Source organism: Protomyctophum bolini (genome assembly GCF_963924005.1).
Source record: "Protomyctophum bolini genome assembly, chromosome: 19".
Lineage (NCBI taxonomy): Eukaryota > Metazoa > Chordata > Actinopteri > Myctophiformes > Myctophidae > Protomyctophum > Protomyctophum bolini.
Genome location: NC_137880.1, coordinates 21,832,205 through 21,859,270, shown reverse-complemented (window position 1 = coordinate 21,859,270; position 27,066 = coordinate 21,832,205). Strand labels below are relative to the sequence as shown.

The following is a 27,066-nucleotide window of genomic DNA, read 5'->3' as shown; positions in this document are numbered from 1 at the left end:
TTCACGGGTGAGCTCGGGCGGGCGGAGTTTTTATTTATTTTAAACGGTGTGAAAAGCTCACCGCGCGCATCCGGACTAACTGGGAGTTCTATCGCACGCGCACCCAAAACAAACAGCACTTCCGCATGTGACCGGCCAATAGAAATGTAGTAGACAACAACTCGCAAGGGTCTCGCTTTTAATACAAAAATATAATAAAATAAACGAATCTGCTACAAGTTTAGTTAACAACGTGAACGTTGTGAGCTTGTAAATCGGTTATTTTTGGCAAACGGTGTCATCGCGACCAAGTATAGGCTATCTAGTTGAAAGAAACGGGCTGTTGTTTTGGTTACAGAACTGGTACGTGCCATATGGGTAGTCCGCCAACGCTATGTGGCGATAATATGCACACGCAGATGTAAAACACATTATTGGAAGAAGTACATTGGAAAATGCAAATGCTTCTCGGAGTTGAGTGTCGGAAAGTTGCATGACAAAAGTGGATTTATATGAAACCAAAGGCATGCTGGTACAAAGTGGCCCACGCTGCCCGTAGAGGTGCGAGATTGGTGAGTTTATCGCCATTAAATACAATACAATACAGTACACTACTGTGCTAATGCACAGCCACAGTTTCAACTTGCAGACTCGCAGAGCAGTCTTGCACACACGGTTTTAAACTGCAGAAGCAAGGGGGGAACGGCGAAAGAAACGTATCAGATAGATCTGGGTACATCCTGTCGTAGATTGCAGATTACATTAGCCTAGAAACTGCCAACTGGGGGTATACTTTGTCTTTATTGCACTGGGGATTCGAACCCTTGCAGCCTGAAGAGCTGGAACGAACCGACCGAGGTCTTCCACTTTGTGCCACTTTCAACCGGGTCAACTCATTATAGGCGAAAACGGTCCATGTTCGTTTTAATTTTTCATATAGCTAACTGTCAACTGTGTGTTAGCATTGCTACTATTATAGTTGGCAAGCCTTGCTACCACCAGAGAAGTCACGCCAATATTGTTATTTATGTAAGTATGACACAAGATTTGTAGTAACATTTTGATGACCAGGGGTGGAGAAACTGGAGATGTCCCAGTCCCACACTGGACATATTAGAAAGTCAGTCTATTATTATTTACAGTTGGAAGAAGGTCTCTGGTTCGATCCCGCATGTGTTTCGACTTATTATTAAAAGACTTGAGCGCCATCTGGCGACCATGATGAAGTTACAAAGTATTGGAAGCAGAATTATGAAGGTGATCTGTATGGTCAAGCAAGCTATAGACCGATTCACAGAGGGGTGCCCTGGGCGCGGCCATTACTGAGGTGTAATCCATGGAGCAGGTGCTCCGTAGGCCAGGTGTGGCTAATCAGTGCTGTTGCGCTTAATGGTACACCTCAGTAATGTCCGCGCCCAGGAAACCCTCTGTGAATCGGTCTATATGTAGCCACTCACATTATGAACTCAAGTTTACTCAACGTACATGCAGCACAAATGAAATATGGTTTGCTAAACTATCGAACCCTGTGCCTCTCCTTCCAGCTTGGCAGATCGATCTGTAGATGTTGATATGAGAGTGACAATTCTCAGTCATCGAGCTGGCATTGGTGGCTGAAATGAATTCAGCCAATTACAAACTAACAAGTAATATGGAGGTATGTTTCTTCAGTGTTCATGTTTTGCAATTATGGCATACAGAATATAATGTCACATTATGTCATTAATGGTCTTGAATGCATTTTATTTATTTATTTCGACAGATGGGTGAATGTATGTTGAAGTAGGTAAAATATGTATTATTTTGTTGTTAACTGCAGCCATCACCCCAGGCAGAGAATGACAGTGTTCCTCTCACACACGAGGTTGCATCCAGGGATGTAACCACAACACAAGCAGCTCTGGCAACAAGCACATCTGCACAAGGTATGACGTCATAGTGATATTGTTGTTGTAATAATAAAATGCCTTTGCTTCCGCATGCCCTATTAATGGCAGCCACAAATTCTATTTACATGTAAAATGCACAGTAGCAAAAATCGCAACTTAACAAATCACAAATTACCAATAGTTGAATTGATTCATTGCATAGGGTCTAAATGGATAGTGTTTGACTACTCTGTTGCTGTATTTACATGTCTGTCTAATAAACTATTAAATTAATCAATCAATCAAAAGGAACAATATACTTATACTTAACAATATACATAACACATTTTCTTTTTAATCTATAGTCTCTTGTTGAGAGCTGTGGGAGTTTCCTGTTGTCTACCGCACCATGCACTGTTTTTAATGTATTTCTATCATGAAATGGCCATCTTTGACTTTCACTGACATCATCCAGTACTGGCTACCAGACTGGCCACATGAAGTCTACATCGTGATTTGTTATTAGATTTGATCTTATTATTCAATACGTTTCACACTTGATCATCTAGCTCCAATTTCACCTCTGCATCTTTTCACATACAGTCAGAGGCGGAAAGTTCTTATAACGGCAGGGGGTTCAAGCAGCCACGCCCCCTCCCCCCCCCCCCCAAAAACAAAAGCCACCTTATTAGCATTTGAATGCGGCATGCGCGGCGGCCCAACACCTATCTTGTAACCCCTCGTAAAGGTATGTGCACTACGTGCATGACAACATGACCACTGGGGAGGGGAAATTTCAGTGGACAGTCAGTGGGTGCATAATTTACTGCAGTGCATATAGATATATTTTGCCAAAATGCAGTTGGTTCAGTCGCGCCTTTGCCAAAATGCCAGGGGGTTCAATCGCGCCTCTGAACCCACAGAGTTTCCGCCACTGCATACAGTACATTTGTATTAGTAAATCTAAATATTTAATCTAATCTAAATCAAATAATTGACATTATCTCTCACAGGGGATGGGCCAGTTGAACAGCACTCAGATTTGAGCTCAAGGGGGAGAGCTCGGAAGAAAAACCCCAAATTTATGGACTACGAAACTGACCAGGATCTTCAAGAGGAAAAAATAAAAGGAAAAAGAAAATCCCCCATCAAGAAAAAGTTGACTAAAGGGAAAGTAACCCAAAAGAGGGGCAGAGGGCGTAAGCGCACTATCAAACCAACAGAGGACGGTGACCAGGAAACTACTGAAAAACAGCCAGTTGAATCTGCAGAAAAACCCTCAAATAAATCTACTAAAAAGACCCCAAAGGCAAAAAGGACTCCAGCTAAAAAGACACCTGCTAAAAAAACGTTAACCGAGCAGCCAAAACCAAGAAGGAAGCAGGTGACAAAGCAGGTGGTACAGGATGTGGGTCCAGCTGAAACACTGGCAGATCAGGCGAAATCCACCAGTGTGCCTGAGGAAGAGCAGGAGGAGTGTGTGCCCGGTGGCCGTCCCAGGAGAAGTGCCGCTAAAGCGTAGGTCACATCTACAGTAGTCTGCCACTTACATTCTATTCACTTATATATCATGGCTGTGTCTTTATATGGCCACCTGTGGAAGTTAAGGTTGATTTGTACTTGCATGCCGGTGTCATGCACTGGAAATAGATGATCCTCAAGTAGTAGATCAGCTGTTTTGTGATACACCCACCTGGCTTTAGGCGGAATGTCCTACTAGATGACAGATTTTTGGCAGCACAACTTCTCACACTGCAAGAACAACCCCAAAATCCCACAGTGTTATTTGAGGAATGCTGGCGTGCGTTTCACTGTGGACCAGAAAACCATTTCTAGTAACTTTAGAGTAACTATTCCTTCATAAATAGTTAATTGATCATTCGCAATCATTCGTTATTTAATGACTTGGTTATGACTTGTTGTTTTTCTGGTTATGGATTTAAAACCTAAAATGCCTGTAAATATTTAACAGATCTTGAACAAGCTGTTGACTTAATGACTTATTTAACAACCTTCAGTACAAGTAAACCCTTTCTGCTGCCAACTCCGCCTTCTATTCTGACATCATCAGTACAGGAAAAGACAATACCAGAGCCTCTTCTCTTGTAAGCCACTCTTGGAACCTACAGCTGGCCTCATCTAGCATTCCATCGGACACATATTTTAAAGTGTTAAGGTCCTTGCAGACTGCTGCGTTTTCCCGGCATTTTCCGGCATTTCTTTCGCAGCAGTCGGCAAGGACCTTAAAACTTTAAAATATGTATTAGATGGGACATTTATATTGTTCTTTTGTTTTTTGATGGAGCCAGAAGTATGAAATTGACAGCATCACTGATGAGAGAGGAGGAGAGGAGAGAGAGAGAGTGGACAGCTGCCGGTCCTGGTCAGGGAAGGTATATGGAAGATCCCCCATGTGACAAGCCGACATCATCACAGACACAGGGGTTCTGAAAGGGCACATTGCTTATGCAGTTCAAATGTAACTGGCTTCTAATGGCATCTCGTTCTTCTATAGGGCATTGAAGTACCTCCACTCCTTGGCGAAAGAGGTGCTAGGCGGTCCCAGCAATGACTTGGAAGCTCAGCAGAGAAGTGGTGCCTCCAGCCCAATCTCTGAGCCTGATCCAGGGTGGAATGCTCCTAAACGCAGAGGTATGGCCACAATCCTGTGGCTAACAGCCTAATAAAGGGTTCATACTGTATGCAGTGCTGTAAAATAAAAAAAGGCCTGTAAAAATGTTAGATTCAAGATTTTCACATGCTATGCCCACACTGTACACTTATTTTATGTAGATAATGTATTAAATACCAAAACCTTTATTGTATGGAAGAATAATCTTTAGTGCTAAATTTACCCCAAAACAGGTATTCTTTTAAATGGCACAAGTAGTAGAGTGCAGAGGAACATACTAGTCTCTCTTGTCCAGGATCTACACGGCCAAATCTGGAGTGTTAATTTAACTCCAAAAGTCAGTGCTAAAAATTGTAGAGATGGTCCCTTACTTACAGTTTTCACTCTTTTTTTTTTTTAGATTTGTATTTGAAATGTGGATCATTTCAGCATTGTTGTAGCAATACTGTACACTTAGTACCCTTAACATGTGTTTACAGGATGTGTTAAGGGTAGAAAGAGGAAGCGCTGTGACATTGAGGCATCAGATGGAGATGAGGACTTTCTACCGGGAGGCAGTGGCGAAGATGCAGAAGACGAGGAGGAATACTCAGAAGGGGAACTTGAGTCTGACTTGGAGCCAGCGGTTGAATCCCATGCACAACATCGCATCAACAGGAATATTGTGAGTACTATCTTTGTTCCCTCTATCAACATGTGAGAACAAAAACACAGACTGAACCATTTCCAACATGCCATACGAATGCCAGTCTCTTTTGTTTTGTACAATAATTGCAAGGTGAAGGCAGCCAGGAAAGAGCATGTTAGAAAGAGGAGAAATAGGCCTGGGCGGCTAGGCGATCAGTCTGGGCACCTAGCTGATGCGTGTCACCCCCCATCTCTCTCTCCCCATTTCCTCAGCCTACTGCCCTATCAATAAAAAAGGCATACAATTCTAAAATTAAAATGGGAATATACAAACTTCTTCTTCAAGCTGTTGTTTAATACAATTTAATTCAATTTAATTCAATTCAAGTTTACTGAATTATTTGTACCATGCTGTGCACAGCAGAGTGAGGCAATACTTGTGATCTATTAGTGCAAAAACTAAAATAAATACCAAATGCAGTCCATGTTACTTAAAATAATGTGTAGCGCAAATACAAAAATAAAATAATAATGAGACAAATGCAAAAGTAGAAGTGACCAGTGTCTTTAGTACAGGTACTCATGCAACAGAATCATGGATGGATCTTCTGTGGGGGTTCTCCTTTCTGTGCAGATAAATCAGGGCAGACTGCATGGCACTGCGTCCAATGGACTTCCTAACAACATGCTGCTGCCTTGCTGGGAAAGCACACAGGCCAACCAGAAGTTGTAAGTAGTACCTTGCCACGTTTTTCACATGTGTTCATTTGCATGGTCCCTGTGCCGTTGACTGTGTGCATTACTATGCTTGATGTAACTGTGTGTGTTTGGTCCGTTTCTAGCCGAGAGAAACATCAAAGCAGCTGGGTCTTCCCAAACTGGATACCCTCCATGAATGACTGGAGCATTGTTCCACAAAGGTGAGTCCCTCTTTTATACAAAATCTAATATTACTAGTAATAATGTCTCACTGAATGGTTACTGGTGAGAGACAGTCACATCTCATAGACTAGAGATATAACATTGGCCAGCTAACGGCTAAAGGCCGGCTACTGGACCATGAATCATCATTAGTGACTGCACAACCATAGAAGCGCGTGTCAAAGTTCATTATTAAACAATCCTTCCGATTGTTCTTCAGTGATTTGGAGGAGTATCTGCCCCAGGAGATGCAGTCTGCTGCTTTCAAGATCTCCCGAGAAGGTCTGACCAAGGTGGAGACCCCTCTACGAAATCTCAACAGGTTGGGACAATCAGCTGCTATAGTTAATATTTAGTGTAGTTCCACAGTGTTTCCCACAATATGTTTTTCTTATAATAATCTGGATTACTGTATATACACTATAAATATCAAGTCTAGAATTATTAAAGGTCCCATCCCCATTATGCAATTCCTTCCAGTACATGCATAGTTTAAAACATCCTGGTGGAGGATCCAGGTGCAATTATATAGTGGCGCCGACTGGACTGGTTTGAACACAGAAAAATCACCTGCCTGTTTCTTTGAATCCCTTCCAGGTTTGAGGCTGTGGACACGCACCCAGAGCGCTGGGACACACTCATGTTTACTGGAGGGCCGGTCTGGGCTATGGAATGGTGTCCATGTCCGGACGGCTCCAATGAAAACCAGTACGTAGCCCTAGCCTGCCACAGAGGCATGGACGACCAGCATTGTTCCAGCAAGAAGTACCCTGGGCCTGGCCTCATTCAACTGTGGGATCTCAGCAAGCTGGATTATGGTAGTAGGTAAGGGGCAACTGATCCAGATAACATACGTACACAACATCACAGGTTCAGATTGGTCCCATGCTGCATGCTTTTTCCTTTATCTCCGTTATACTGTTGACAGGGGTATCTCCATCTCTCCAGCTCTTTAGTAATTAGAAAATAGATTTTCAGGTCGGCATACCAATTTTATCCCATCAGTAGAGAGAACTCATACAGGATACAGAGTACAGACTAAAGAAATGAAATTAGGAACTGGAACACTATGAAATTGAAGCTGACTTGATAGTCTATTTCTGTCTACTGAAAAACTGGAGAGATGGTGAGAAAAGTTCTGTTATGATATCAGAATATAGAGCTTTAACATTTTTGGCATTTTCTTAAAAAAAAAATCACATTGATTGAATATTGTTTTAGTCAGAAAGTACAGTCAGACATTTAGGCTAAAAGAATAAGACTTTAACCACCTTTTCCCCCTGCTCTTATCAAATCCATCTTTTCCCAGTCCAACCTCACGCCCATCTCTAGTGTATGGTTTGGCCCAGGACAAAGGTTTCATCTGGCAACTCAAGTGGTGCCCTGCGGGAGCGTGGGAGCTGCCCACCTACCCCAGGAAGGTAGGAGACATGAACTTCATCACTCACACACAAGCAGCGCGCTCATACCCAGAGAAACATTTTAATATTGCAGATGTCAGCATTGTTTAAAAAAAACAATTCTGGAGACACTTTCATCCTGGGGACAGACACTCCCCAGGATGAAAGTGTCTGCAGAGTGGCTCAGTCCGTTGGTGTGCATGCCATCTAATTTCTATTTTACTGGTTCTCTCTAGCCTTTTAAATATAATTTATCCTAAACACAATAACCCTGGCATCCCTAAAAATAATAAAATGAAAGGGTGCTGATTAAATTAGCAAAACTTTGAGCCTAGGTTGAATATGTGGTGTACTAGACATGTAAATGACGAGTAACTTGTTTAGAATTTGTGAAGCAGGGATTCTGTACAATATGTTTTCATTTTTGTTATACAATGAAGGAAAACTCTTTGTCTAAAATAGCCACGTCACAATGTGCCACATTTAATTGTGACGTATTGTGAGCTTGTAGATTGGCCATTTCCTGACAAAAAGGTAATTGTTATTCGCTCCTCTCCTTCTGTCAGGCTCCATACCTGCCAAGACTTGGTCTGCTGGCAGCAGCTACCTCCACTGGCGTTGTGACCATCTACAGCCTGCCCCACCCACAAGCTCTACTTGCTGGCAAAGAGCCAGCCAACTCGGGTAAGACTTGGGAGTTGAAATCGAATGTAACTCAACCTCCAGACAAACGGTGTCGAATAACTGATAATTGACGGCGTAACTATGGTAGCTGGCAACCACAAACTGAATAGTCCAGTGATCACTGTATCATTGTGCGATTATGTGGAGGATAATAAAACATTATTTACTGTTTCGGGGGTTACTCTCCAACTCTTGAAGATATCTTGCCACTATTTTGAGTTGCATCAGGTTGTAGTTTGTGGGTTTCCTCAGTAGGGGGCAGTGTTTGCCAACGTTACCAGTTGTGTCTGTTGTCTAATTTAGTGGTTTCTCTACCAGGATATTTCGTGAAGCCACTAAGGAAATTGGGACTTCCTGAAAGTTCATATAATGGCCTGTTGTGGCGCTGTCATTGGGCCCAAAAAAAAACATAGCTCCATAGAGGCCCATGTATTTGGGCCCAACTTCACCTAGACTATATTACCTTAATAAACATGATCATGAATACTTTCTGCTTCCAGTCACTAGTTTAAAGTCTCATTTCTCATGTCATAATATTCTTTTTGGAAAATTATGGTCCCATTTATTAAAAAAATGACCATAAAGTTGCGTATGTTCTGAGGGGCGTGGCTACCGTTACAGTCTATGAACGGGAGCCACCCCCCGTTCATCCAAAATAAAAACCAACGAAGAGTAAGGGGGGAAGTCCCGCCTCGTTGTCTGGGCCAGCCAATGGCCAGCTGGGCCCAAACGGAGCCAGCCAATGGCCAGCTGGGCCCAAACGGATCTAGAAATATGGCGACTTACAGTGCAAGGAATTACAGGCTTCATTTTACGTCCATGTTAGACCCGGGGAACTCTTTGTCCATATTTTGTACAGTCTTATGTTCTCTACTGGGTTTATGCAGGTGCAACAGCCCAGAATATACCCCTGGCCAAACTACAGTATGCCTAGCCTGTTTTATACCCCAGGGTATAATCTGGGCTAGCCCAGAATATGCCCCTCTAGCCCAGACTACCCCTTGTGCTCTTCATGAATTATGATTTAGGTATAACGCTAAATATATGAATTATGATGTGGAGTAAAAAAAACGTTCAAAGTTCATGTGACCAGCCTGTGATGATCAGTCATCCATGAAGTCATCTATTCTATGATGTATCTGTGAAAAATTACTCTAAAGGTTCAGTTAAGTGTGATCGTACAGTAGTCCCTTTGACTTCCATTATAAAAGTAAAGTTCCATAATAATTCCGTAGTATAAAACGGACGTGAAAAATAAATACTGGCAGTGGGCATACAAAAGTTTTAGCTTATTGGTCCAGTGGTTTGTGAGATTAGCTCCGGACAGATACTCACAGACAGATAAACAGACACTGTCATAGATGGCTAGCCTCTTAGAGTCACACCATAAAAATAGTGAAAATATCAGATCTACAAGCTCACAACAATAGATCAACATAGGTTGACTATTTTCTCTCACCCAGTGGCACAGAGTCTGTGCATGTACTGTAGTGTACATACAGTACAGCTAACATTGGACGGCTCAGGCGATGGTCTCTGTGGTCCAGTCTATCATAATGAGACATGAACACCATCAGCCTCTGGGGCTTGGTGATGAAGACTGTTATTAATGAGATTAATGTCTCTGTTATCTGCACCATCCATCATACTCAAGAGCCTGTTTGTGTCTAGCGAGTGTCTTGTCTGTTAAGTCATTCTGCCCATCTGCATGTGTGTACTGTATTCCTCTGTTAGTCTGTCTTTGCCTGTTAACTAAGCCTTCATTTATACTTTGCCCGCACTGCAGTGTCGTATGTCAAAATATTGCAGGCATGTGTTTCACTTCAAAATATAGTTATTAGTTATAGATGATGCTTGATGAAAGGGTCTCTCATTTGATACACAACAAACACGTCTTGATAGCAATAAATGCCAAAACCAAATGACAACACATTACAGTATATACTAGCATACAGGTTGGTCCCCGCTTACAATCTGCCTCTCTCTCTCTCTCTCTCTCTCTCACTCACTCACTGACTCACTCACTCACTCACTCACTCACACACACACACACACACACACACACACACACACACAGTGGGGGTTCCTTCAGGAGATAAGGACGCTATTTCACTAGTGCTTATTCACAGTGTTGGATATGTTCCATAATCTCACACCCTATGACTGTCATTCATTCATGGTTGCGTCCTCACGATTTACAGGCTGTCTGCTCTGGGCTCTGTTGATGTTGGTGATTTGCGGTGTGCTTTTATTCTCTCACTATGGCCAGCCTGTGGCTTTTACTGCCTGAAAAAAGTCATGCCTTTGTGCCATTGCCACTCTGTCAGGGACAGAATGACAGGGCTGTTTTTTTTATCCCCCTCACATCTATCAGCCAGTCAGTCAATATCTTCTTTTAATAATCTTTTTTTAACCACATTAATCCATAGGGTTCCTAATCCTGTCATATTGGCCACAAAACATTTGTCATAAATCATAAATAGGCTATTTTTGGTGTAGAGGCAAAAAAGGAGGGAGGCAAGAACTACTGGTACTGTATCCTGGAAACCATACCAATCTTCCAGAGCTGCACATCACTGCATCAGAAGTCGTTTTAGTGTTTCACACTCAAAGCATCTGCCATCAGGACGGACATTATACATGTACATTATATTCTGGTTTGGATTGCCAGTTGAAACATTAGGCGGTCACACAGCATGAATGCTTGTGCTGTATTTCTGTTGTTTCACCAACTCTCCATAGCCTTTGATTTCCATTTTATTTCTGGTCACGGCTCATTGTCTCCACATTCACAGTGAGTGTTTCAAGGCGGGCAGCGGTGGTGGGGAGAGGCTTCCCTCCAGTGGTGGTGGGGAGAGGCTTCCCTCAGTGGTGGTGGGGAGAGGCTTCCCTCAGTGGTGGTGGGGAGAGGCTTCCCTCCAGTGATGTTGGTTATGGGATTTTGAAAGGTTAGAGGGCACTTAACACTGTGTGGCGGCGCTTGGCTGATTTCACAATGGGAGCTGTAATACTATGTTGACCATTAATCCATTCAGGCCTGAAAAAAAGTCTTCTAAATAATGACAATTTTCGGAAAGATTTGAGGCACATTTTAATGGTTTTTCAAAAATAGCAGACCTACAAGTTCATGGTGCGCTATGAGCTTGTAGATCTGCTATTTTTCAATAGCTAAATTATAACATAATGTTTAAAACACCAAAAGGGGTTCCCGTTAAATAACACAATATTCCTCTCTTCCTCTGCTTTTAGACTGGGGCCCTGAAACATTATCACACTTTTTCGTGCAAACCCACCTTTGTGTATTGTATTAACGGTATTTAATTACAGTACTATCTACTCACACCAACTTGTATGCTTTTTGGAGGGAGTCGGGACAGGGAGGCGCATTGAATATGTTTTCAAATGGTGCGCGTTTCAGTTCAATTTAATATTTAAACTGTTCCACTCAGAATGTTTTATCCATGTTATTGGGTGAGGGGTGGAAAAGGACCTCAGTGTGGTGAACAGAGGCGAGAGGTGGTGAGTATGCGGTACTGATGTTTTGGTGTCTGCAACACCCTAAGGTGACTTAAACGACTCCCCAGTGATTGAAAGTCATCTGCGCTTGAAGACATGGCACTAAGAGGGTCATTCAGGGTCAAATGGGGAAGGTCAGGCCGCGGGCGTGCCGTGAAGCCTAATGTATGCTCCATTGCACGCAGCATCACGCGATGACAATAGCAGACCTACAAGCTCACAACGCGTCACATCCGCATGTAAATCGGGCTCACGATGGGCGCGTCCTTCTGATACCCATTTGTGACAGGTCACTTCTGATTTGCTTTTTGCCCGCCAGTGCCAATGACTGACTGAGTGTGAAATAGCAAATGGGATGAGGGATGAGGGGATTGGGTGGTGGGGACAAAACAGAGATCAGAGCAGCTCAGCAGCATAGAAAAAAGTACATAAATTATGGTGCGGTTTCCCATCAGACAAAGAGACAAGGATCTGTAATTGAAATGACAAAGAAGATCCATCGCTGAGACAGTAGCTTGGCTTTGGAAGGCATGCATTTTAGGCGTAGTAGCTGACGCCTTATGGCCCCCTATCCCCGAAGCCCCACCCACCAACCCCACACGCCTTATGGCCCCCTATCCCCGAAGCCCCACCCACCAACCCCACACGCCTTATGGCCCCCTATCCCCGAAGCCCCACCCACCAACCCCACACGCCTTATGGCCCCCTATCCCCGAAGCCCCACCCACCAACCCCACACGCCTTATGGCCCCCTATCCCCGAAGCCCCACCCACCAACCCCACACGCCTTATGGCCCCCTATCCCCGAAGCCCCACCCACCAACCCCACACGCCTTATGGCCCCCTATCCCCGAAGCCCCACCCACCAACCCCACACGCCTTATGGCCCCCTATCCCCGAAGCCCCACCCACCAACCCCACACTACACATTCCCTGTCTGTCAGTCATCCCAGCCTTGGCTAGAATTGGAAGGCAGCCAAGGCCTTCTAGATGGGATGGAGGAGTAGAGACTGGTGGTCGGCCTCACAACAGGAAGCTGAAGAGCATCCTCCAAGTGGGGTGAATTTTGTAGATGGTGTTTTTCATTGGGCTGCTTGATGGAGGAGAGGGCAGACCTTGTTCAATGTCCGATGGTAGCCGTGGAACAGTGGAAGCTGTTCAGAGAATTGGTGGTTGATGCTACGATAGTACGATAGGCCACCTTGACAACAGCTTTCAGCTGTTGTCTTGTATGTCCTATGAGACATACTGTATAATATACTGTATGCTGCTATACTGAGAGAAAAGGATTTGTTGTTTCTTTCAACAGAAGAATCCAGTCAAGTTCCCCCTATATTCAAGGTACGCTCCTATAACTTTTTGTTCTTGCTTACTGTAAATCGCTCTGGATTAAGAGCATCTGTTAAATGCCTAAATTGTAAATTGCATAAATTACACCTGTCTTGCGCGCGCGCGCGCGCGCGTGTGTGTGTGTGTGTGTGTGTGTGTGTGTGTGTGTGTGTGTGTGTTTGTGTAGCATCTTGCTGTGTTTCCCATTGCACCTTCTTATTAAAGCATCTCCCATTCCTCTCTTCCAGGCCAAGGGTGTGATAACTCTGAAGTTGGGTTCCTTCAGAGCTCCACACAATGAAATGAGTGGACAAGTTCTATCTATGGACTGGTCAGCGATGAAAGACCACAGCGTCGTGGCTCTGGGCTTCTATGACGGTATGAAGTGGTGCATTATAGATTGACTGAACAACCTAAGTAGTAGTCAGTAAAGTAATGGTACAACGGCTGCTAAAAACAACAAGTTCTGTTCTGTGTACTACTTAAAATCCTCCTGTGCATTTACGCATGAATTGAATGTGTGGGAATTAAGCTTTTAGTGCTGTAACCACACGAACCGTAGTGTCCATATTCTGAGAATGAGAGGTTTGGTGTAGAGTGAAAAGGAGGGGAGTCGGGGACCGAGTACAGACCCCTGGAGGACCCCGGTTAACCCATTTTTACCTGAGACAGTTTTCTGGAAAAGCTATGTTTCTATGTCAGACGTTCTTCGATTTTTTCAAAAAATAGCAGACCTACAAGCTCGTAGCATGCCACTCGGTGCCGCGCTATGAGCTTGTAGATCTGCTATTTTTCAATAGCTAAAGCATAACATAATGCTAACACCAAAAGGGGTTCCCGCCCAAAATGGGTTGTTAACAGTGTTAAAGTGGTTAGGACATTAATGCCTCTATTTGCTTTCAGATGTTTGCAGTATAGTACTTGTTAACAGTGTTTTACACAATAGTTGATGGTGATTTGTTTCATTGGTGTATGAGTGTTCAAATACAATGCATACTAATTACAATTAGTTTGCACACTGTATTATTATTAGCTCTCAATTTTGTATTGCTAGTCAACATTTTGCGATTAGGATAACAATTAGAACCAGACTGGTGTATCGGTTAGGCTGATATATTGGCCATTATTTGACTTCTTTGACGACTCAGTATCGGCAATTATGTAACAAATGTGTAGTTTTCAAAAAGCTGTTAACATGTTCAGTTTCTGTTTATGTTTGTGCATACAGTATACTGTATATATATAACAATAGTGTGTATAACATCTTTCTGTCTCTCTCTCTCTGTAGGATTAGTAGGCCTGTGGAACTTGTCATCCAAATCGTCTTTTATGCGTATGCGCGAGCCAGACCGCTCCCTCACCTTCCTGCCCTATCGTTGTTTCCAGGCCCACGACAACTGTGTCAGAGCCCTGGCTTTCTGCCCTGCTTCCAGGTACCACTCTCTCTCATCCATGCCTCTCTTCTCCTTAGTCCCCTTGTAGTTAGACCTTATCCTATCTTATCAAGCTCGCAATGTTGTGAGCTTGCTGTTGTCACATAGCCAGTCTTTGGCTATGTGACAACTAGGGACATGTGGCCGCCTTGACGAGTGCCTACCTGTATTTATTACCGGCAGCCAAGCACAGCGTAGCCAACACCGTCGCTAATCACAGCGCTGATATAGTCCGTTGTCTGCCGTAACCTCAACCACAATGCATAGTGGGTTACATAGTGGGAACCCTACAAACCCTCCCAAACTCAGATCAGCCAACGCAGGGAAGCTGGAAGTACCCTCACTAAAAACGCCGGGACAACGCTCCACACGTCCCAAACTCTTGTATAGTTTCATTATATAGAGATTCCTCTGTTACGTTCCTAGCTTACGCATGTTTCTTGAATATTACTCTTTATGTAAGTATGTGATGTATTGCCATGCTTTTTTGTTCTTGCCTAATGTAAGTCACTGGATTAAGAGCGTCTGCTAAATGCCTACATTGTAAAATTGTGCATGATGGGAAGACGAGTTTTTATTAGCCATGTCACACGCGCCTCCCAAGCCCCCAGATCGGCTGTCCCAACGTTGAAGCTGCCACTGCCTACTGGCCAAAAGTGGAACTGCAGCACGTTCATGGAGGTGGACGGACGTTCAGTGACGTCATGTGCGCAACGTGCGTCAACTCTGACCTCAAATTTGAGACCGCTCTCAACTTCTGCTCCCTCGAGCCATTGAGTTATAATGGTACTTCCGGCAGACTTCCGGGTGCTTCAAAACGCCACTGAGCAACTTCCATTGAAATAAATAGGGGGCGGGGCAGTCCGCCCTCTATCCTTTATAATTCTATGGTGCCTCCATGCAGTGCAATGTGCAGCTTCTAGTACGGCGTCTCTGTTCAAGCCTGTGCAGTCGGTGTGCGCTGATATGTGCTTGACACGTGTGGGTTAGAATCTTGATCTTGCACGTTCTGCCACGAGGAAGCATATGCCCGGGCCCATATGCTTCCATCCAGATGTTCTGGCTGGGGGGAGAATATGCCCTCGCTTATACATGTCGTTCCAACACGACCTTGAGCATCTATTCATGCGCCGCTGTATTAAGCTAACTGACCCGTGTCATATTCCAACCCCCCTTCCTATCCTAACGTTGAGTGACAACGCTATACAGTATTTACAGATCAGACGATATCCATAATGTATGCACAGTTCAGCAATATGCCTCTGTGTGAATTTGGAAACCAGGCATGTGAATGATTCTTGGTAAAAGGGAAAGCAACAGAAGGGTTAAGCTGACTTTATACTGTATTTTCATATCTTCATATGATTATTTCTGTCATATTTGAGAATGTATTGAAATATTGCCTGTTCCACTCACTGCACGCCTCTCCGTTCTCCATTGTACTGTGAAATATACCGAAAAGGCCATCGAACATGTTTTATGTTCACTGGTTGATATAGCCTTATCTGGGACAATGTAGACACCCCCCCCCCCCCCCCCCCCACCCTAAAAAAAAAAGAAAAAGGTCATGCAACCTCGTGCAGTGAATTTAATTCAGAGTGTAGTCTAGAAGGTCTTCAGGCCATTAACATTCACAGGATGTCGGCTTGTTCATATCGGCCTCATCTATGGCTGTGGAGTGTAACGGGCACTGTCAACCTCCTGGCTACAAGCTTCACCAAGCTGCATTATATGTGTGTTGAGCTGTCAAGAAGTTTACTTCCACACAGAGAGAAAGAGAAACCGAGTGAGCGTGCAACTCCACCGTAGGGAAGCTCCATCGGGTTTTCCATCCTCCTTGTCCTCCTATCATGCTATGGGGTACATGAGTCATTCAGCTAAAATCGTGTGTGTGTGTGTGTGTGTGTGTGTGTGTGTGTGTGTGTGTGTGTGTGTGTGTGTGTGTGTGTGTGTGTGTGTGTGTGTGTGTGTGTGTGTGTGTGTGTGTGTGTGTGTGTGTGTGTGTGTGTGTGTGTGTGTGTGTGTGTGTGTGTGTGTGTGTGTGTGTGTGTGTGTGTGTGTGTGTGTGTGTGTGTGTGTGTGTGTGTGGGGGGGGGGCTTGGATAGAAAGGTGAGTTTAGATTTAAAATCAAAATGGTTGAAGAGATTCAGAAGGTGAAAGCACATTCTTTTTGAGGGGCGCTAGCCCCTCCCATATACAGCATTTGTCCTCACACGTCTCAATATTTGCCATTGACGATGAAAGGAGAAATTAGGTCAAATTCCGACCAATATGACGTAAATTTGTGGCAACATAAACATTAAATGCCATTGACAATGAAGGGAAAATTTACGTTGTATGTGACAAAAGGGATCTCACCATATATGGGCATGAAAGGGACAAGGACAGACAGATACAGATATCTCCATATATGGGCATAAAAGGGACAAGGAGAGACGGATATCTTCATACAGTATATGGGCACAAAAGGGACAGACATGGCCACTCTGACTTGGATATTTGGTCGGTGGTGCGAGTAGGTCTGAGGGCCTTGTAGCGGCCCGAACTTCTAGTTTAACAAATCAATTCAAAATTTTCTGCTTTGATTTGTTGAAAATAATCTATAAATTATACTTAAAAAAAAGCATGCCTGCAAGGTTATTCAATTGATTGTAAAAGTAATCGATAGAATAATCACCAATAAATAGTTGCAGCCCTACTGCAGACTTCAACTGGAGGGTAGACCATCATTCCAGACTGCCAATCTGACCTTTGGGTTCTGTCTGTAGACCAAGACTCAGGCTACCACAGTCGTGGACATAGATCAACTGCCCAATGGAGCAGGGAAAACTAATTAGAGAGAGTTAACGGAGCAAGGAGACGGTTGCGCGTGCATGCGCGCGTGTATTCACAGGGAATTGAATGAGTGAAAAGTGTGGATGGAAGAGATAATGTTTCAATTTTAAGCACTTGGCTGACACTATAATCGAGAGTGTCTTGGAATATCGCTCTCTAACTAATCCCTCCTGCTTTCCCAACCCCCAACTACCATGCCTCTCGCTCATCCACATGTTTCACCTTCAAACAAGTTTGTGAAATGTCACTAGGGAAATTTAAACTGTAGACAGACAGACAGACACTAGTATGGACCTGGGCATTTGCTATTTTGCACACTGAGCTCTTAAGTATGTTTATTCAAATATTGTGTTAGGGTTTGGATATGTGAATATTTGAACATCTGTATATTTCCATTTTCTGAATTCTGAAAACAAAAATGTAAACTGTCAGTGATCTGATGGTGACTGCTGGAGACGACCGCATTCTGAAGACGTGGGACCTGACGAGGCTGTACGACTGCATCAACGCACAGAAGCGTCACCTGACAACTGAGATCTTTTGGCCCTTACATGGCTCCGGCTACTTTTTGTCCCAAGAGAGCACCTATGCGCCGTATGTATGATACACAATTTCCGTTGACTTACTTTCTCACATTGATTCTTGTGTTTTGTTTTGTTAAACCCTGTTGATTCCCAGGGCGTGGAATTCAATTTAACAGCAGCGAATCGACATCATGCAATGATGACATTATCAATAAAATACAGAACACTAACCCCTGCCCCTTCTCTTTTTTCCCTTCCACATACTCTCTTTTTGTTTCATTACGTCTGCTGTTGGTGCTCCTTGATGGTCTTGTATTGTTGGTTTGTGCCTCAGAAATGGCAGCCAAGGCATGCATTTCATAGACCTGGGCTACAACAAGATCAAGGCTGCCTTCCTGGTCCCCAGGATGGCCACTATGTGGGTGAGTGTTGTTTTTCCGTGTGCCATTAGCCACAGTGCTAGCAGTGAGAGGGCGCAGCTGGTCGAGCTGTTCCTTTGATTCAAACTTTTCCACAACTGAACCCATTCTAAGTTTCATATGAGATGATCATCTCGATGCTGATTGAGTCTCTTTTCCATGTCATTCCAGTCCATGTCGTTCAGTGACTGGATGAACTGCCTCTTGACGTCAGACACCGTGGGCGAGGTGATCTTTGATCTACTTCCCCGGCTCAACTCCAACATCCAGAACACCAAACTGACCCAGCAGAGGCGATTTGTACGTCCATGTAACCCGCTAAGACCTGAAGCCCATTCTGCAAATGCCTTCTAAATCAGTACTGTAGTTCTCAAATTATTTGCTGTTTTTGCCGATGTATTTTCATTATAATGCCCAGAATAGATAGTACGCCCCCCCAAAGTAAAAACTTTGCAGATAGAGGATAATTCAACTATTCAAGCTTTCCACACAGCTGCAATGCTGGTGAGTTTAAAGTCGTTTAATACAATCAGATAGGACTTTTCTGTTTGGATGTATGGGCTGTCAAGGCCAGGAAGTAGTTTTTTGCCACTCTGTAGGTGTTCCCGCATGACGTCTGAGTACGATCATGCACATAGCCTCTATTATTATATTATTATTATATGGACAGTAGGGATTTGATTGATTGATTGAATACTTTATTAACACGTTTGTTAACAGCACAGGGAGTACAGTAAACGGCTATGCAGAAAGGATACCACAAAACTTGTTTCCATTGTTGTCCATTGTACTCCATTCATCAGTGGTTAACGCCTCCCATGTTTTGTGCTTCTGTCTGCAGCCAGTGTATTTCACAGACATGGTGCCTTTTGAGGCGAGCACCTCCGATGAAACGGCGGGAGGGGAGGGTGATGGCAAGACGGAAGGACCCGCGGCGGTGCCAAGCGAGAATGTGGACAGACCAGGAGGAGCTGAAATACCAGACAGACCAGGGGACAGACCAGGAGGAGCTGAAATACCAGACAGACCAGGGGACAGACCAGGAGAAGCTGAAAGACCAGACAGACCAGGGGACAGACCAGGAGGAGCTGAAAGACCAGGGGACAGACCAGGAGGAGCTGAAAGACCAGACAGACCAGGGGACAGACCAGGAGGAGCTGAAAGACCAGACAGACCAGGGGGAGCTGAAAGACCAGACAGAACAGGGGGAGCTGAAAGCCTGACCCAGACATACAGAGAGGCTGTCAAGCAATACTACCTCCACTATAGAGACTTTGATATGGTGCGTGCGTGTGTGCTTGCGTGTGTGTACGCATGTGCATGTGTGTCTTACTCGCCGCTGTGAGCCTAATCAGCTATTTTCGTGACACCCGTGTGCAACTAAGTATAAATTTGGCATTAAGTACCACTTATGCCGTATATACTGTAACCTTTGAAAAGGTTTGACACTTTCTGAAATTTGTAGAAAGGTTTAGCCTATGATGACATCTGTAAAATATGAATGCCAGGTTGAAAGTGGTTATATCTCAGGGAGGTTGGGGGCTTTCGTTATGAGCACAGTGATCACTCGCATTAGCTCAGACCCCTTAGCTATCATTAGAGTTACATGTGCTCAGCGATGCGGTACAAACTCACAAATGATTTACGATCGTTGTATGCACGCCGGCTCACCACGGACAGCGCTCCAACCTTTTGAGATACAGCGCTTTGAAAATCCTGTTATAATGGAGGCTCAATGGAGCTGGATTTTTGACTGGTCGCTAATTTCATATATGGAATATACGGTTGTCTACCAACATATGCGTAGATAGCACCAGTAGGTACTGATAGCCTAGCTACGTTTATAAACGTAGATAGCAGCGTAAAAGTTAATGGATGCAAAGCTTCTGTCCTGCACCCAGCCCCACCCCCACCGCACTCCCATCTGTTCCGTTGTGTTCTGCATCATTGACCATGTCACTGCTATGCATATACGCAAACACACAAATGGTTAATGCACATAGGCTTTTTGCCTTTTGGCTTTTTTTCTGGCACAGAAACACACATTGTCTGTCTAGGAGACCCTGGCCATCAAACTGTGACTGCTGACTACTACCCCAAAGAGCCAGCTGGTCCACCGCTATTATTGCCTCCATCAGATAAAGAGGAGTGTGTGTGTGTGTGTGTGTGTGTGTGTGTGTGTGTGTGTGTGTGTGTGTGTGTGTGTGTGTGTGTGTGTGTGTGTGTGTGTGTGTGTGTGTGTGTGTGTGTGTGTGTGTGTGTGTGTGTGTGTGTGTGTGTGTGTGTGTGTGTGTGTGTGTGTGTGTGTGTGTGTGTGTGTGTGTGTGTGTGTGTGTGTGTGTGTGTGTGTGTGTGTGTGTGTGTGTGTGTGTGTGTGTGTGTGTGTGTGTGTGTGTGTGTGTGTGTGGGCTCAGTGTTTTTGTCTACACTTCAAACAATAAACACACTTAGTTCACACCTGAGAAGTTTGCGGGAAAAACTAGATGTTCTTAAACTTTGGAAATAAGCTGATCCTGCGAGGGAAAGGATGTTTCAGCTTCACCCAGCTGATGGCTGCTCAGATGGTCTTTATACTGCAAGTGTCTGGCGGGAAAGCTCTTAGGGGTTAAGTAGTGTCTTCAGGGACACATACTGTATACGGGGCTGACCGGAAAGGCAAACCGGTGACCTTTTTGATTACCAACACGAAGCTACATCTGCACTGAAGAAAGGCTAGTCCAGGTAAACATGTAATGTACTATTTTATTCTCTCTTACACTTTGTAGCGGACCTTTAAGAACTTCCAGACGCGGACGCCATGGAAAAGGATGCGAAACACAGAGTATTCCACCAGGGTAGATTTTGACGTCATGCCGATGGGTGCACTACATAAGGTATGGAGTAAACTCCCACTTACATTCCTATCGTCACTGTCGATAGGAAACCTTATACTTTTTTTAAATTTTAAAAACATTTTTAAATGGTGGAAATTGTCAATCTACAAGCTCACAACACCGACTTGTATGATGAACTTGGGCAAATGTAAAAAGTTGAAATATGAAGATACAAAGTTTCTACCTGATAAGATGCCATTCCATTCAGTGTCGGAAATATACAGAGATGACAAAGATACCTTCCTTAATCTCAACATGCCCCTGACATCAAAGGGAGGGGCTTCCAAGGGGATTTCTTGATTGAATGAAAACCCATCATGGACCAAACCTTTCTGCTATTTAAAATGCATTAAAACCCAACAATTACAAAATATGAATGAAGTATGTACAGTATCAACAGTCTGTCTGAATATGATTGACTATACCGTATGTCCAGTCTATCAACAGTTGAGCATGACAAGCTCATGAATATGTACGGTACGTTCTAGCAGTAGTTGTAGTCAACTTGACAGCAAGGACATGAAAGGGCACGGTTCTAACGTCCATCCTGCACAAGACACTCAACCCCTAACTACCCCCTGTGCTTCTTACACTTATGTAGGGCACTATCCTCATCATTCTTGTGGGGACATTTGGTCCTCATAAAATGTGAAAGAAGAACACGCACTCACACACGTGCGTGCGGAAACACACACACTGCAGGCCTCATTAGACATACTCTCAGTGGTGGAAAGTAACTAAGTAGATTTACTGAAGTACTATACTTAAGTACAATTATGAGGTATTTGGGCTTTACTTGAGTATTTCCAATTTCCTTTTTTTCCCTACTCTACTAGATATTGTACTTTTTATTCCACTACATTTATTTGAAAACCTTAGTTGCTAGTTATTATTACAAAACATACACTAACCACTTCAGCCCAATATACGGTATGTTTCGGCCATTTGAAAATAGCCAATCTACTTGAAAACTTGAAATAGGACATTCTGCATAATGAGGAAAAATATTGTCATCAAAATATACCCAAGTACATTTGGAATTCCAGACTGTTACTTGTAAACAGTATTTCTATATTGCAGTATTGATACTTTTTATTTGAGTAGTTTTTCCACTGAATTTTACAATCGTCTCACAGAAGAACGTAACAATAAAAATCACACCCGTGTGAATTGAGAGGCGCTCTTATCATCGTACATCATCATGACGTAACATGTCGATACGCTCAGACACATATGACATACATTCTCCATTCATTTTCAATGGGAATTTAATGTTTGTGTAAGACGAAAATCTGAATAGCTGAATATAGGAGGGGCTAGCGCGCCACAAAAATCACGCCCGTGTGAAGTGAGGGGCGCTCTTATCAACATACATCATACATCACGTCATTCGTTAGGCAGATTCTTTTTAAACAAAAATGATTTTTATTATCGTGAGAACGATTGCTTCCATTTTCGCATTGCAACTTTTCATGACTAATGATGCACTGGTGGACGGGTTTCTGAACTGCCCACAGCTATGAATGAATATCAACATCCTAATACATCCTGATATTGGGGGGTCAAATTATGACAGGCAATTCTTGCTGAAAAATATGACCTCCTGTCAAAAAAACACTTTGTTTGAAATAACACTTTGTTTGAAATAGACACTCATGTTTTCCAAGATGTGATTTTGGGTTTTAAGGATGATTATAAAATGAATATCAACATCTTAATGTGGGGTCTTTGAGGGGTTGGGTTGCAGGGGTCCCCAGCAAAATTTCTAATATTTAGAAACCAAATAATGGACCCTTAACCTCGTCTTGTTTTAGTCACTTTATTCTTGCGATGTTATCGAGAGTGAATGGGAATGAGTGAACAACAGATAGCGTCTAGTTCAAGGACACAAAGCAGTTGTGCTCTTAATGTTATGGCAGAGAACGGAGCACTTGGGCACAGAGGGAGGAAGTGCAGGCAGTCGGGCATGGAATATTGTGTAAGGCGTAATTTATACTTGGTCGCAAGACCAACAGAGATGATGTCTTTATTATTTTTCCTTTTTCATTTACAATTATGATGCTTTTATCGATTGTGCAATAACGTGTAAATTAACCTTAACCACATTCAACAACATTCGCAGAAAATAGCCGATCTACAAGCACTGCAACACGTTGTGTTTCTAGATAGCGTTGAGGGAAGAAAATGTAGGGGGAAGGGGGTGTGTATGTAATGATTGGTAATCAATGATCTGTCCCCAGCTTAGCTCTGTTCTCCCCCACTAGATTCAGATAGCCTTAACTGTGTAGTTAACATCATTATGATGGATCTATAGTTAAGTCTCAGTGGGACCAGATAGATTTACTTGCACAATACACACTGACTGAATGGCCGCGTATCCTCATTTATCTGCATTTGCTTTCACTTGGAACTGAGTGAGGCAGTGGAAAACAAGGCCAGGACAAGCAGAATGAGTGTCAGTTGTACAAATTAACTTACTCTAGTATAAATGGTCGATACCTTATTCCTTAGGTCGGACTTGAACACAATACTCATGCCATCTCGCATTCCAATCATGCAGTACTTGAGAGTATCCACTCTCTTGACTGTCCTGCGTCATGATTATGAATACTAGCCCTTACCCGTTGTGAGATATTTGTACTGCGCCCGGGTGCGTTTTAATTCACTAATCAATTAATTATTAATCATTAATGTGTCAAATCAAAAAAAGGGCTCCGTTAAGACCTCCATATTCATATGGTCAATGCCTGTGTGAAAAGTGGGAGTGATTGGTGCAGGCAATGATGAGAACGCGCTTTTTCTGACATTCAGACAGACACACACACACACACACACACAGACAGACATTGGCTGAATTATAGTATGATGATATGATATGATGATGATGATCTGATGTCACAGGAAATTAATTAACCATGTTTAGCGGCAAACCTGTCGTTTTTTAACCCATTAAAACCGGGAAAGCATCCGTGTTATTTTAGATTTTAGCGTTTGCTATTCAATAATAAAATAGAAAAAAACACTTTCAATGGCCTGTATCTCCAAATCGGCGCAATGAATGTCGTTTCTGGTGAAAACAAGGTTTTTCAACGGCCGACAGTAGGCGCTGTGATACTGTGTCAGGTTTTTTCACCACCGACTGAGAGAACAACAACCGGTCAAAACACCACACACAGCATTTTGTCATTGTAATATCCAGTTACAGATATTTGGCTCTTCAAAATAAGGGTTGCGTGCGATAAAACCTTGGTAATGCACAATAAATAGATTTATTCATCCTGGCGGGAAATGTGTTTTAAGTAGGCAACGTTTCGTTCACTACTGACCTTCTTCAGAACCTATCAAGGCTGTGACTGTGGACCCGGCCTCCTCACAGAGCACTACCATGGACTGCTACACTGTATTTTATCTCATTCTTATACCACTATATATTATTTGACATCATTGTTATACCATATTATATTATCTTACACTATTACTTTTATTATTATTGCTATTGCTACTACTTGTATTTGCCTGTATCTCATCTCTGTCTCCCCTGGGGCCTATTTCACGAATCTTGGATGAACTAATCCAGGATATAGGCCAAAGCCTGGTTTATTCCGTTCCACTAAAGCCAAGCGAGGCTCAGAATTGGCGGATTTGGCGAGCCGGGCTCAGCAAGCCTCGCTTACAAGCGCGTGCACGCATTCCTTGAAAAGCCATGATGCCGATCATAGATTTCTTGAGCGAGACCAATCATGAGCGAGGCGAGCAAATCTGCAGGGAGAGCTGCGGCTTTCACCGTTGAGGAGCAAGAAAATCTTATGATAATGATATACTACGAGGAAGCCAAGGAAATAATTAAAAATAAGGGAAATACAAGCGCCATTAACAAGGCGAGGGAGAGAGCGTGGCAAAATATTGCCAACAGATTGAACGCGTAAATTGTAAAGCATATTATATATATAGGCCTATAGTCGAAGTCCATAAATATATAATTCAGTGAACCTATAGCCCCGAGTTGTGGAGGGTGAGCTATAGTTCCAAACGAGCTTAAACTTTAAGGGCACTTTCTCGAAATAGCGCACTGAGCTCATTTGTGCAATGCAAACGCCAAACTAATAGGCGAGTGCGCTCCGGATTCGGTACGGTATGGAATTGTATTGTGCGCCATGAAATGTTACATTACATTAAGTCTAACTGTCTGCATGCACTGTAGTGTCACGATTGCATGGCATGGCAATACCGATTTTTCAGAATGTATTATTCCATCATAATTTGAGCCTATAAATGTCTCAAATTTGAAAGCACTATATTTCTGAAACATTTCAAAGATTCCTTTTACACATGTCCACCGTAGGATGAACCTAAATAGGTTTGAATGGGGTGTCTAGGTGTATATGTAGGACTATGGGTGAAACGTTATAATGGTAATATGTTGTAAAACAATGAGTAATGGTAATATTTAGTGGTTTTCACTTTTACAAATAAATAAATAAATCATATTCATAATTCTTCTTAACCGTGCACTTGCACGACAGCAAACCTATTCATGGGGAACATTCACCAAAAGCAGCTGATCTACAAGCTCACAAGCTGTCATGATGTTGTGCAGCCTATATATTTTGGTTATTTGATTTTATATAGTGCTTAAATTAGTCCTTTAATGCAGACCGATACAAATAAGGCAACATAAACCCATAATAATTGAATAAATCTGGAAAACATCATTGGTTTGTGATCAGTTTGACTGCTTAATGAACAGTAAAGACATCAGGATTAGGTTAAACCTGGCTGTTAGCCTGGTCCGGAGCAGGCTAAGTCCAAAGCATAAGTTCCCATGGTAACTTATGTAGCATCCCTTTCATGAAACCGAATCAAGCCTCAACATATCCAGGTTAACCGGTTAAGTTAATCTGGCAAGATCAACCAGCTTTCATGAAACCGGTTAAGCACTGATCCAGGATATATTAAGCCAGGATATGTGTTAAAGCCCGGCTTAATCTCTAATCCAAGTTTCGTGAAATAGGCCCCTGTTCTCTCTATTCTTCTCTCTATTTATTTTCTCCGACACGGTCGAGGCTTATGGCCGCCCACCCTAGAGTCGGGTTCTGCTTGACGTTTCCTAAGGGGGAGTTTTTCGTTACCACTGTCGCAAAGTTGCTTGGTCAGGGTGGGATCTCTGTCGGTTCTCTGCTCTACATGTAAAGTGTCTTGAGACAACTTGTTGTGATTCATTTAACTTTAATAAAACTGAATTGAATTGAATTCAGGCATAACACAGCATTTGATATAGCGTTGGTGATTAAAAAATAGCAGATATATACAAGCTCATAGCGTGTCACTTCGTGCTACACTGCGAGCTTGTAGATCTGCTATTTTAAAACATTTTTGAAAGATCTTGAAAGTGTGAGAACTACTGATTTAGAGGGCATTTGTAGAATTGCCCCAGGTCTTTATGGTAACTATGTTGCATTGTTTTAAAACCTCCTTTCTCTCCCCCCCACCCCCGCAGGTTCGCTTTAACCCCAACATGAGCAGCCACACCTGGCTTATGTCCGGCGGCCAGGCAGGGCTAGTCAGACTTCACTGTCTGAGTAGCATGTGCAGAGAAGAGACCAAGAAGCTGGTCACGAAGTGTAGTAAACAGTTCAACGCCCTCTACTCCCCACAGAGCCAGAGCCAGGACACAGAGACTGTAACAGCAGCTCAGACCAGCACTGAGCCACTATAGCACTGTTTTTAGAGGTATCACCTGATGCGTCAGAAAGTGGTTCTTATTTTGTTGTAATGTTTTTTTTAATCTCGCCCCATTTGTCTGTATGTTGATGTCCGTAAAATGTTAGTTTTTTATATCACGTCAGCCTAGTTTCATTTAAACATTCCCACTCGAGTAGTTAGGAGGGCACAACATTGTCAGGAATTTATTTGTTCCATTTTTGTTTGGTTTTATTAGTTTTTCAGGATGCTTTTTGTAAGAATTGTCAGTTAATCAGTCAATAAATTATCTAAGTGGACAGCTTTTTTGTACCACATTTCTCAA

At 43.1% G+C, this 27,066-nt stretch overlaps 1 protein-coding gene across 4 annotated transcripts; it reads left to right on the top strand.

The window, feature by feature from the left end:
* The first annotated feature begins 155 nt into the window (after positions 1-155).
* On the top strand, positions 156-27,066 carry gtf3c2 (general transcription factor IIIC, polypeptide 2, beta). 4 transcript variants are annotated; one of them, XM_080790568.1, is made up of 22 exons: positions 156-551; positions 1,524-1,636; positions 1,799-1,904; positions 2,861-3,365; positions 4,363-4,499; positions 4,959-5,143; positions 5,741-5,835; positions 5,949-6,026; positions 6,248-6,349; positions 6,625-6,852; positions 7,337-7,448; positions 7,994-8,111; positions 12,937-12,968; positions 13,205-13,334; positions 14,245-14,389; positions 17,658-17,819; positions 18,084-18,171; positions 18,340-18,468; positions 19,010-19,320; positions 19,375-19,450; positions 20,934-21,041; positions 26,539-27,066. In XM_080790568.1, the coding sequence occupies exons 2-22, from the start codon at positions 1,598-1,600 to the stop codon at positions 26,755-26,757; spliced, it is 3,105 nt and encodes a 1,034-aa protein (XP_080646694.1). In that variant the 5' UTR covers positions 156-551; positions 1,524-1,597; the 3' UTR covers positions 26,758-27,066. The 4 variants fall into 4 exon arrangements, with proteins under 4 accessions (XP_080646694.1, XP_080646693.1, XP_080646692.1 ...); XM_080790567.1 differs by having other exon boundaries at positions 156-342; positions 19,010-19,450; XM_080790566.1 differs by having other exon boundaries at positions 156-540; positions 19,010-19,450.